General features: G+C 57.9%; 1 protein-coding gene across 2 annotated transcripts in view; it reads left to right on the plus strand.

Moving 5' to 3' along the window:
- The first annotated feature begins 907 nt into the window (after positions 1–907).
- Positions 908–12,532, plus strand: part of WFS1 (wolframin ER transmembrane glycoprotein) — a 32,005-nt gene continuing 20,380 nt past the window's right edge. Inside the window, exons 1-2 of one of the 2 annotated variants that reach the window (XM_081496438.1) lie at positions 908–1,082; positions 8,818–9,050. In XM_081496438.1, the coding sequence (XP_081352564.1) occupies positions 8,819–9,050 (232 nt within the window). In that variant the 5' untranslated portion in view covers positions 908–1,082; position 8,818. Of the gene's footprint in view, positions 1,083–8,817; positions 9,051–12,372; positions 12,465–12,532 lie in introns of those variants that run through there. The other variant, XM_081496528.1, reaches the window with a different exon arrangement.

A 12,532-nucleotide genomic window follows, 5' to 3' on the forward strand; every position in this document is an offset into this window, starting at 1 on the left:
TGCCACCAACCTGGGCCTCTCAGCCCCAAGGCCTGGCATAAGAATAGACCTTTGCTCTCATCTCCAAACCACCCCTCTCAGACCCCAGGGGTAGTGTTAGTCGCTCAGTCGGGTCCATCTCTTTGCGATCGCACGGACTGTAGCTCACCAGGCTCCTCTGTCCATGGAATTCTCCTGGCAAGAATACTGGAGTGGGTTATCATTTCCTTCTTCAGGCTCAGACCCCAGAGCAGGACCGAAAGAAGAGGTTTCCAGACTGCCTCATCCTTGCACCACTACCTGGTCTAGTAATAGATATTTTTAAACGAATCTCACAATTACTCTGTGAACGCATGCTATATTGCATTTGATCTTGTGCTTTTAAAGCAGTCCTTGGTTAAACGAGTCACATTTAATGGGATTTCCAATCCGTGCTCTTCCATTAGGGCAGCCCTCTCCATCTTTGATGGGGCCGAAAATTAAGGCGTCTGGTGCATAGTAGGCACTCAACGTGTCAGTTAATATTGCAAGAGCAATGATAATAAATCTGAAGTTGAGGAACCTGGGGCCAGAGTAGTGGGTGAAAGGTCGTCTGAGCCTCTCCCTTGGGCGTGCAGCCTTGCACAGCAACCCGGACGCCCTGTGCGTGTGGCGTGGCGTGCCAGGGTTCGGGCTGGGCCGCGCGGCCCGAGTTGGCTCGGAAACTTTCGCAGTGGGCGGGCCGGACCCGCCCTCCCGGCGACCCCGAGCTTGGCAGCGCCGTGGGCCTGTAGGCTGTAGCCCGGCGAGGCGCTCTGTGATTGGCGGAGGTGCGGAGTGATTGGCAGGCAGACCGGCCGCTCAGCGGGCCGAGTCGGCGCCGCGTCCTCCGGGCCGCGTCGGGAATGGAGGAAGGCCTGCGGCCCCGCCCCGGCCCCTCCCCGGCCCCGCCCCTCCCCGCGCTGTTAGTCGCGCTCACCGGCTCCCACTGAAACCAGCACAGCCCGCTTGGTCCCGGCTGCTTTCCTTCGGCTCTGGTCCCTCCAGCTCCTGCCGAGCAACTTTGTGGCGAGCTCGGAGGCCCAAGGGCATCGCAGCGCCGCGTGAGGCCCACTCGCGGGCCGGTGAGTACTTCGGGGCGAGGGGGGTCGCAGCGGGACCTGGAAAGGGAACAGAGAGCGCCTGGACTGGCCTCCCGCCTCGGCCTCAGTTTCCCCATCTGAGCGGTGGGCGGCTGGTACCAGTGTTCCTTGCAAGTTCCCCAGAAGTTGGAGGGCCAGGGTCCCGTCCTCTCCGCGACACTCAGGGCTCCCCCTGCCCGAGCCTGGATCGCGGCTTCCTCCCGGGGATGCGCGCCCCCTCAACCCCAAGCCTGGGCTCCCTGGGCATCGTGGGGGCACCGCGCACTCTGAGCACCGTCACGCCCGCGAGCCTGGTTTCGGAAACCGCCCCCCCAACCCCCCCCACCCCCCCGCCCCGCCAGCGGGAAAACCGGCCTCAGAGGAAGGCGGCTCTTGGCGCTGGGGACCCGGTGGGTGGAAAGGGACGCCCCTGCCCCCTGCGCCCCACAGCATGGGTCTCGAGTTGCCCCGTCATGATGGCCCTTCCCCCGCGGCCCTCGGCCTGCTCGGTGAGACCCTGGGCTGCCCTCAGTGCCCCTGGGGCCGCTGGAAGGCGCTTGTCACCGCCCCCCCCCCCCCCGACATGAGGGCTGCTGATTGTATGTGTGCGTGCGTGTGTGTGTGTGTGTGTGTGTGTGTGTTGGGGGGTTCATGTGATCCCAGCCCTCGGGGGAACATCAATTTCTGCTTTGACAGATGGAAACTTTCTGGGAAATCTGACCCACCTCTTCTGGGTGTGATGGATCTGGGACCGCTCACACTGGTGTTTGTAATTGATGTTAAGAAATTCCAAGGAACTAACACTTATACAGTATTTGACTCTCCCAGTAGTCTTAGGGGTATAGGATTATTGGCCCATTTGACAAATGAGGAAACCAAGGCTCACTGGGGTTTGATGACCTGCCCAAGACCCCACAGCAGATGGGGCAGAGCCTAGTGGAAACCTGTGCCCCCCTGGGCAGGCGCTGAGAACAAGTGCCTGCCTTTCCTCACCTTGGACAGTGACCCCTGGCACTCGGCCCATTTGTAAAGGGCTTTCCCTTCCGGGATCCATCACTCAGGGAGCAGTGCCCTGGGTACCCGGTGTGCTGGCTGCCTCCCTCACTGCAGCCCCAGTGAGGAAGCCACACCAAGAGAAGCCCAGAGGTCACTCTTCCCCGCTGCCTGTCCTGTGCCCTCTCCAAGGGGCTGTGATTCTCACCGGCACCCCCTTGGCATCTGACCCGGATTTGGAGGAAGGTTCCTTTATATACTTGCTCCCCCAGCAGCTGGGCCTTGATTGGACACAGGAAAAGTTGCCTGGAGACCATATCTCATCTTCTTTCCCAGGATAGAAAGGATCTGGAGGGCTCCCCACTCAGGCCACCCCTGCCCCTCCCGAGCCAAGGCTGGATAGGCCTTTGGGGCTGGTTGCAGAGGGGAACCTAGTTCAGTCCCCAAAATGCCTGGACAGAGACCAAACCCTGGTCCATGATGCTGGTGATGAGAGGGGTCTGGTAGAGAGGTTGCTCCATGCTTCGGACGGCTCTGTCCCCTCCCCCAGATCCTCTCCCCAGAAACTGGCACCACCACCATGGCCCTGCGCCACCAGTCAGACCACATCCTACTTCCACAGCCTCTCGTTCAGTTGGGGATGCTCTTGTCTCTCCTCACCCAGGAGCTGTCCTCAGATGCCTGCCCCTGGCCAGGCCTCCTCACTTTCCCTGGAAGGCTGCCCAGCTCCCTCCTCGGTCTCCCTGGCCTGTCCCCACACAGCCTGGATGGGTCTCAAACTGCCGCTGCCCTGCAGCCTGGCCCTCAATTTTCCTTTTGCCCGGGGCCTCAACCCCAGCACCAAGCCTGGCACTTGTTTAGGGCCTGCCCCAGCTTCCTGGCTGTCCACTCAACCTCTTTTCTCCTTCCTGTGTCCTCTGCCCAGACTCAGTTCCGCGCCATTTGCACCTTCCCCACCACATTGCCAGCTCCTTCTCTGTCCACTGCCTTTTCTCCTGGGCAGTGCCCCACTGAAATACCCACACACCTCTGTTCCTCCCCCTCCTTCACCCTTGCCTGGCTTGTACCTGCTTGTCCTGAAGGCTTGGTCCGGGCCTCTCATGGAGAATCCCCTCCCTGCCCCTTTCCCACGGCTGAGGGTGGCCCCCTTCTGTGCCTGCTGCCCCGCCCCCCAAAGTGCGCCATCCTGGTGGTTGGGTGTTTAGGTGTCATCTTTCCCATCTGGGCTGAGTTCTTGAAGGCCGGCCCTGCAGGATCCTCAGTGGGGCAGGGAGGTCCAGCACAGGCTGGGCACAGAATCAGCCCACAGTTCATGCCCACTGACCCACCCTGGCCAGGCGGGAGCATCCCCAGCCTGATTCCCCCTTAGTCCTGTGAACTTGGCACATTGGTAGAGCTGGAATGTTCCTTGGTTTGGCCCTTAAGACTCTGGGGCAAAAATAGGTACCTGGGAACCCCCAAGGGTTTTGTGCCCTTGTCTTGAGCAGCCTCATGCCAGGCGGCTGGGCTGTCCAGGCCAGAGCAGACATCCCAGACCCTGGGAACCCCTCAACCCTCTCCCTTTGGGCTCAGTCACAGATAGGTTTCAGAATTAACATTTTGTTGTAATTCCAGAAACCTTCACATTCATTATAGAAAATTAGGGGAGTATATTTAGAAAAAAGAATAAAATAAAAATACCTCAGTGGCTCAGTGGTATAAAGAATCTGCCTGCCAATGGAGGAGACGCAGGAGATGTGGGTTTGATCCCTGGGTCGGGAAGATCCCCTGGAGGAGAAAATGACAACCCACTCCAGTATTCTTGCCTGGGAAATCCCATGGACAAAGGACTGTGTGTCAAGCTGCAGTCCGTGGGATCACAAAGAGCCAGACACGACTGAGTGACTGAGCACACACCTAGACAGTATTGCTATCTGGGGGGGGATTTTCTTCCATCTTTTTCTGCAGTTGCATTTTGTTTTCATCTGGGCAGTATCTCATGCAGCTTTAAATCCTGCTCACCCGAGTTATACAAATATGTCCTTACCTTTAAACGTTCTTACACAAGCTGTGGCTCATGGCTGTATAGTGTAGAAGCATCTGGAGGGGCTGTGAATTTCACACCTGCCTTCTCTGGACGGCGCTGGAATGTATGAATGTATGATGGAGACACCTGAGAGGTGTCCTGTAAGAGCAGAGACATACAGGTTCACAGTTGGGTGTGGATGTGGGGTGGGTGTGAAACAGTGGGCATCCCAGGTTGCAGCCGGCATCAGAGCACATGAACGTCTTTGAGACTTCCCCTGAGGGCTTGTTTCAGAGGTGGGGTGGTCCCCTGGGGGTCAAGAGCTGAGTAGGCTCAGCCCTTGTAAGCAAGGGTTAGAGAGCTTGGGCTGAAGTCCACATGCTGCCATTCCCCACCTGTCAGTAGTCATGTGGTCCCAGCAGCCCCCTTCCGGGGGTGGCAGACCCTCAACCGAGCTCCATGGTTGCTGGTGTTTTTGTGTGTTGCTGGGGTAAAATTATGCCTGGATGCTCATGTGGAAAGAATGCTGGCCACTCTGAATCTGACACAATGACAGGTTCCAAGCCACTGCTCTGACCCTGGGGTGGCAGTTGGGGTTGTCCGCCCTCCACCCCCCACCCCACCCCCGCCGTAGGCATCGGAGGAGCCTTGGAGGCGGGGCGGAGCGCGATGCTGATGCTCTCGTTCTGTGGTTGGGATTCAGGATGCCCGGCCAGGCCAGCCCGGAGGGAGGGACCTGTTTTCTGTGGTCACACAGTGAGATGGGGCCGGCTCTTCTCCAGCCAGGGCTCCTTCCCCCAGGCCAGACTGCCTCAGATGTACCTTGCAAAGCACGGAGGCAGGTATTCCGAGTGAATGAGATGTGGGAAAGAAGACTGTCAGAGAAGGAAGGACCCCACACCACTGTGCGTCCCTCCACACCGGGAGAGCATCTGTAGCCTTCTCTGTGACCCATCCATGGCAACGGGTCATTTCATTTGTTTTTATGTAACAAGGCCTTTGATCCACAAAGGGTTTGGCCTACTCTCAGGAAACCTGAAAATTAATCCTTCTCTGTTCGTCCATTCTCACTAACTAGAGATTTCACTTTAAAAGTTTCCTTGTGATTGTAATGTGACATGCATGATACTCAGCCCAAGAGGGCAGCCAGAAGCTACATGTTCTCCTGAAATTTCTATTATAAGGTGTTTCTCAACTGAATGTGCCTTTGTTTTGCACTTGGGAGAAATGGCTTTTTTTTTTAATGGTTGATAGTTTGTAGACTGCTTTCTCTTTCTTCACACCCTTACGCCCCAGAGCACCCCTTCATTGGAGGCATTATTCCCTCTTTACAGATGGGGAAACTGAGACCCTGTGAGGTTACGTGCTCAGTTGCTCAGTTGTCCGCCTCTTTTCAACCCCATGGACTGTAGCCCGCCAAGCTCCTCTTGTTTATGGGATTTTCCAGGCCAGAATACTGGAGTGGATTTTCATTTCCTCCTCCAGGGGGTCTTCCCAAACCAGGGATCAAACCCACATCTCTTATGTCTCCTGTACTGGCAGGTGGGTTCTTTACCACTAAGCCACCAAGGAAGCCCTAAGTAGCTACTAATGAAAGGTAGAACTGACATTCACTCCCTGTGTTGGTTTTTGGTGGAAAAATTGTGTCCTGCTGTTGAGGGATGGTGCTGTCCCTCCTGACCCATCCTTCCTCGTAGATGAGGAGACAGACATGTGTGAGTTCTTCTTGTCCTCCTGGCAGAGAGAGGGCTCTCCAGGAGACCTGCCCTGGGTGCTGTGTGGTTACCTGAGAGCAGGTGATGGAGACAGGATTCGGGGCAGAGGCAGCTGGGAAACTCCCAGAAGGGGGCAAGTTGGGCCCTTGACTTGAACGATGCGTAGGATTGGTCCTGGCGGAGAGGGCACTTCCAGGTATGGGGAGGACTTCGAGAGCTAAGACGTGGGGGTCACAGAACCGAAGGTCTGGGAGTGAGTAATGGGGGAAGAGAAGTCATGGTGGGGGTCAGATAGCAGAGGCAGGAGATTTTGAGAGGCTTCTTTTTCAGAAACGAGCTCTTTCTGAACGAGAGGCTGTGTGGTTTTGAATTCCACCTCCAAGCCCCTGAGCTACGAGGCCTTGGGTAGGGATTTCACCTTTCTGGAGCTGAGGTTGCGTCTGTGAAAGGGGATGAGCGTGGAAGGACAGGTTATCTCTTCATCCACCACAGCAGGGTAACAGCAGGACCCTCCTCTCGGGCCAGCCACCTCCAGCCCCCTGCCCCGCACCCCCCAGGAGAAATCGTGGGAATTGCTGAGAAGGGCACATTCCAAACATGCTCGTTGCATTGTTAGTAGTGACGGAGGATCCCTGGCGTAAGTCAGCTCTGAAGGCCAGCTGCCCTCTGCCACTCCAGGAAGGTGGCACTTGATTCCAGGGCAGTGGGAGCCACAGGAGATGGTGAGATCAGACATGACTCCGCGTGGTTTGTCTCGGATCGGCCAGGGACCTGTACAACTGGGTTCTGTCGGCCGAATCTGTGGCTGACTTTCTCCACCCTTCTGCGGCTGGCCGCCTGCCCACCGGGCCTGCCTGCCCATCTACCCAGATGATGGATTTCACAAAAGTTGCCTCTTTGTTTGGTTCCCGGAAGCCTGGCTTTCAGGAACAGCACCAAGCACCGCATTGGTTTCCAAGCAGAGATCTGTGTGGCTTGACGCGCTTTTGGTTCGCAGCCAAGGGGATGTTTTAAAATAAGGGCTCGGTCCCTCCGAGGGAGGCCTGCCCAGATTGAAATCTCCAGGGTCCTTTGGCAGATGCAGGTCCTATCTCTGGGACACAGCCCTAGCTGGGAATGGTGCAGACGTGGATGTGTAGCCCCGGGGAAGTGGCGTGGTGCCTGGGGCCTCCTCTTACTCTTCCGGTGTCGGTGGTCTCCAGGCACGCATCAGGTACCCACTCACGCAGGCTCGGGGGAGCTGGAGCTGGGCACTTTGGATACCTGGGAGCCTGGCCCTTCTGGTCTCTGATCTCATGTAGTCCTCACAGTACCACTGTTTATAGTCGAGGAAACTGAGAGGCAGAGAGGAACGTGACCCGCTCAGGACCCCAGAGCTGGCAGGCACAGTGGCAGCGATGGGTTAGTCTGGGAGCCGGATTCCTCACCCCCGGCTTTTCCCTGCTCTGCTCCCATTTCCTCATCTCAGTGAAGAGGGTGGATGTGGCCTTGAGGCTGGGGTGGAAGCCATGGGACCCTTGGGGATCCCCCGCACAGTGCACGCGGTCCTCTCTGCTTCAGTGTCTGTGTCCACGGAAGCCCACCTCCACTCCCCAGGGCCCCGGTGCGGGGTCCTGAGGCTGGGGAAGGCCTGGAGCTCTCAGCCCCGTGGTCTGGGGCTCGTGGTCATGCTCAGTTGTGTCAGTGGTGATTTTCGCCTGTTGCTAAACAGCAGTATTGACTAATCGAGCCCTTTGCCCCCGTTGGTCAACGGATCTCTGTGCTTGCCAGTCTGTTCCAGTCATCTGTTCCGACACACCAGCCCCCCGGTTTCCATCACCCACGTCTAGCATGGTCTCATATCCGGTGCCGTCAGGCTCACTGAGTTGTGTTCTGGGTTCAGGCCTGGCGTGGGGGCTTTGGAATTGGCGAGGCCTGACCACATCCTGCTCCAGAGGCTGTGTTCCCCCCGCACCTGTCTTCCACCCCTCTTCCTCTCCCCCTTTCCCTCCCTCCCTCTGCTTCTCATGTTTATTTATTTTTAAAAATATTTTATTATTCATTTATTTGGCTGTACCGGATCTTCACTGAGGCATGGGGTATAGTTTCATCGCAGCATGTGGGATCTAGTTCCCTGACCAGGGATCGAACCTGGGCCCCTTGCATTGGGAGCTCAGAGTTTTAGCCACTGGACCACCAGGGAAGCCCTTCTCAAGTTTATTTAACTTTTGCTTTGTGCCAGTGTATTCCTTTCCTAGGGCTCTAATAAGAAATTGATGGGAACTTGGTGGCTTTAAACAACAGAAACTTTTCATCTCACAGCTCTGGAGGCAGAAGTCCACGATCAGGATGTCGGCGGGTTTGGTTGTCTGGGGGGCTCTGCGAAAGAGTCCTTCCTTGTCTTTCCTGACTTCGGGTGTTGTTGGTGTCTCTGGGCCTGCAGCCGCATCTCCCATCTCTGCCTCCTCCTCCATGTGGCAGCCTCCTCTGTCTGTGTGTTACCCTCTTATAAGGACCCCGGTCCTTGGATTAGGGCCTACTCTAAGTCAGGATGCTCTCTTGTCAAGATCCTTGATTACATCTGCAAAGATCCCCCATCTTCCAATAGGTCCCCTGCACAGATTTTGGGTGGACAGATTGGGAGACCAGCTTCATCCAGTGCAGCCAGACACTGTGCCCAGGGCTCTGTGTGGACCATCTCACTGAATCCTCCCGACCTTCCACATCCACATTTCTCAGATGAGCACACCTGAGGCCCGGGACTCAAGGCCTGGAGACTGAGGGCCGAGCTCATGGCTGCTGTGGGACCTGCCGAGCCAGTGGGCCTCGAGCGAGTTTCCTCCCTCAGTTTCCTCATCTGTAAAATGGGAGTGTCTTCACGGTGGGTAGGGGGGCTGTCATGAGGTTGAGTGAGATCACATGGAATGCTGGGCAGCGCCCTTCCATTTCCCTTTGCCGTCCCGTCTCTCCACCAAAAGCTAGAGGCCAGGGCAGCCTGGGCTTGGCTGGCCTCATGTGTTTGACCCCCTGGTTTTTCTCGTGTCAGGATGGCTTCCAGCGCCCCTCCTCCGAGCCCCTCTGGCTCCCATCCTCTGCCGCCATCGCAGCCCCAGGCCCGCTCACGGCTCAACGCCACCACCTCGGTGGAGCAGGAGATCAGTGGGGCATCCTCCGCTCCTGGACCCCAAGTTGGACCTGGATCAGATGCGAGAGACCCAGCCGCCCCAGCCATACCCCAGGCCTCGCAGGCCAGGAGCCGAGAGAGGATGGATGGAACAGGTAAGGGGCGGGGCCCGGGATGCCGGACTGTCCTTCCCCGGGGGGTGTTCTGTAGGCAGCACGGACACCCGGGTCCTGGCACGTGGTCCAGATGCCCCTGCAAGGTTCCTTCCGCAGGCGGGCGCCCCCTGAAGTCAGGGGCCCAACCGCTCCACCCAGGCCTGTTGACTCCCACCTCCCAGCAGGCTTTGCTCCCAAGTTCATAGACTTGGGCTGCAGCAGATATAGTGTTTCCTTCCTTTATTTATCATCGAATGTACCGGCTCCCACCTGCTCAGGGACTCGGCAGGTGGTCTGCACCAGGTGCTGTGTAGTGGGAGGTGGCGGGAGGTAGGCTCCCTTCTGGTCCCCCCCAGCACTCGGGGCGGCCCACATCATAATTCCCCATCCACCGTGGCCACTTTTCAGGTGGCCGTTCGGCCAGGTCGCTCTGCCTGGTCTGGGGGCCTCACGTGGCCACTCCCCTTGGAGGCCAGCTGACAGCCTGGAATTCACCTGGGCCAGGTCCCCGTTGCCCTCTGGACCACCGTCCTCCATGCCCAGGCCTGGCGGCCAAGGATGGCCCCAAGCCCCAGTCTACTCTTGGGCCCCCGCCAGGCTTCCTGCCTGTCCCAGGAGGCACTGCTCAGGGGCCAGGATGAGGGAGTGTGAGGCCCCGGGTGGGCTGGGACCGCTGGTAGTGGTGCTGGCCGCCTCATTGACACCGGGGAAGGGTCGCCAGGGTTTGGTCAGTCCACCCGCTGCTCACTGGGCACGGCCTCCTACCAGCCCTGAGCAGCCATCCGTGGCACAGGTGAGCCCTGCCTCTGAGGGGTCCACAGTCTCTTGGAAACGTGGGGCCTGGGGAGCACAGAGGTGGCCCTGGTGCCGGGCTTGGGAGGGAGCTGGGGGCCTGCCTTGGGAAGAGATGATGCCTGAGCAAGTTGGAGCCTGCAGGGGGAGAGAGCACAGCATGGGCAAGGGCCAGAGGGAAGAACTGACCTCGCCTGGGGTGGGCTTGGCCTGGAGAGAGCCCTGGACCTCCCGGGTGACGGGGTGGAAGGAAGGATGGAAGGATCGGAGTGGTGATGCTCATGTGTCAGGCTTGGGATTGAGCTACAGCAGGGGTGAGCAGCACTGGGCAGCGGGCCATAACAGGAGCTGCCGTGAAAGGCTCTTTTGTGCTTCGGGGGCTGTTGTAGGTAAAAAGCCTCAAGCCTTCTGTGAGTTTCATAAAAGCAAGGATCCCTGGGTCTCCGGCTGTGATGTTTGGGGAAAATATAGGCATCAGCATTACTTTTTCTAATAACCCATGCAGTGCTTCTCAGTTTGTGTCTTATACTCACAGTGACCAACCCTGTGAAACAGGGACCTTGGCTCCCATTGTTGGTAGAGTGATCAAAACAGAGCCCGCTAGGGACACGAGCTCCAGGGGTGGTGAAAGCCCTGTGGCTTCCCTTCGTGGCTTACCGCCTGTTAGACTTTCCGACCTCTGCCCACAGCAAGAAATACATGTGCCGTAGTCATAACCTACCACCCACGCCCACGTGCCTGCACGCACACAACACACACACACACGCACATGCAGTGGGAATGGAAATTTCCAAAACAATACTTGCCTTTACTGTGTGCCTGGCTGTCTGGTAAGTCTCCATGCTCTTGCTTTTATGTGCAAACAAATGCCGCTTTGGGCAGTTCCATTGGTTCTGTGACCTGGGTTGATGTCTGCAGTTTGAAAACCGTTCTCTGGTTTGGCGCCAGTGCTGGTTTCCTGGCCACCCCGGCCGGGACGCCGGAGCACACATCTCTCCATATGAGCTGTTTATGTGTGGAGTGTCCGGGCCCACGAGGTGGTACAGGAAGGGCAGAGACAGCCGGGGTGGGACGCTTGGCTGGGCTGGTGGCCTTGAGCTGTGAGCCCTCTAGGGAGTCGGGAGGCCTCACTTAGACTGCTTCTGTAAAGTCAGAGCAGCCACATGGAGCCCGTATGCTGGGACCTCGTGCTCATCAGCCCAGTGCGTGGGACACGGTGCTGAGTCAAGGCCCCTGGTCCCTTAGATGCCTGTGTGGTGGTGCGGGGGAGGGAGTCCATTCCTCGAGCTGCAGAACCTGATGTGCTGTGTGGGTGTCATCAAGCCTCCTCCCCCCTACCCCTTCCTATTCAGGCCCCTCCTGGGGTGTCACCATGCGCATTGAGGCATCTGTCCAGTTTTAGGGCCCCACCCAGTCCCTCTTGGGTGACCAGCCTTAACCTTGGCTTCAGACCCTGTGTGTCTGCATGCAGGGGCTTCGTGTGAGTGTCAGGCTCTTCTCGCCCCGTGGGAGGCTTGTGCTGCAGACTGTGCGTGTGTTTGTGTGCGCACGTGTGTGTGTGCACGTGTGCCTGTGCCTTCTCATGTCTTGCACCACCACAAGGCAAGATGCCGTGACTTTTGTGGTCACAGGGTCCTCCTCTCCCCCAGGTGCTCCATATCAGTTAAGGGGGTCCCAGCCCCCACCCCACCCTTCTTCTGCTCACTCAGCCTTGTTGTTTCATTTTTCCCCTTGAGAAGCTGGCTGCCTGAGGTGACCACCCCCAGCTCAGCACCACCCCTACTCCATGCAGAGGTCCCAGGCCCATGGTTGACACCTGCCAGGTGCACTGCGGACTCGGAGGCTTTACGTGACCGCTTACGGCATCCCGAGAGGGGGGCTCTATCCTTGTCCCCACTTAGAGACCAGGAAACTGAGCCCCTGACTTGCCAGAGTGGCCGGCACTGAGTTGATGGGTGCAGGGGTGACCCCAGTTTCCTGTCCCATAAGGCCTCCTGCCCCCTGCGGAGCTGCAGGGACCTCCGGACTCTGGAGGGTGAACCAAGCCTGAGCTTCCCTGTGCAATCGTGCTGGACCAGTGCCCACCTTACCCCAGAAACACACCCACTGGGCCCTTCTGAGCTCCACATCTCCTTCAGAGATCTCTGCTTTGTCTCCAAGGCCTTTGGGCAGACCCAGGCCTGATCTGGAGTCTCGGCCCAGCCACAAACACTACCCCGCAGCCACAGGGCGCGGAGACCAGGGCTGGAAACATGCTTGGTTTCAATCTGGGTGAAGCGAAACAGCCTCCGAGGACAGACCAAGTCAAGACTGCCGGTTTCAGATAAGCGGAGTCAGGAAGCAGATGTGGTCTCCACTGGCTTCTGTCCCCGAGGGGAGGGGCAGAGAGTACTGAGTGAGTTCTGGGCAGGTTGGCAGCCTCGGGCTCCCGACCCCACACGTCTGGGCTGTGCTGTGTCCCTTTCCTTTATGCCGTCACCATCGCTGAGTTGAACACAGCAGACCCCTCCCTGCCAGCCCTGCACAGCTCAGAGATCATCCACCCAGGGAGGGATTGGGGTTAGTTTTAATTAACTTCCCTGTCCATCTAGCAAAGTTCTGCTGAGCATCAATCAAGTACCAGTAAGTAACAGCAAGAGGAAGATGAAATAGCACTTCCCAGGCTAGGCTTCGCTGTGGTCCTTGTTTAC

The sequence above is a fragment of the Giraffa tippelskirchi genome, chromosome 1 (assembly GCF_054371585.1).
Source record: "Giraffa tippelskirchi isolate mGirTip1 chromosome 1, T2T-mGirTip1v1.2.pri, whole genome shotgun sequence".
NCBI lineage: Eukaryota > Metazoa > Chordata > Mammalia > Artiodactyla > Giraffidae > Giraffa > Giraffa tippelskirchi.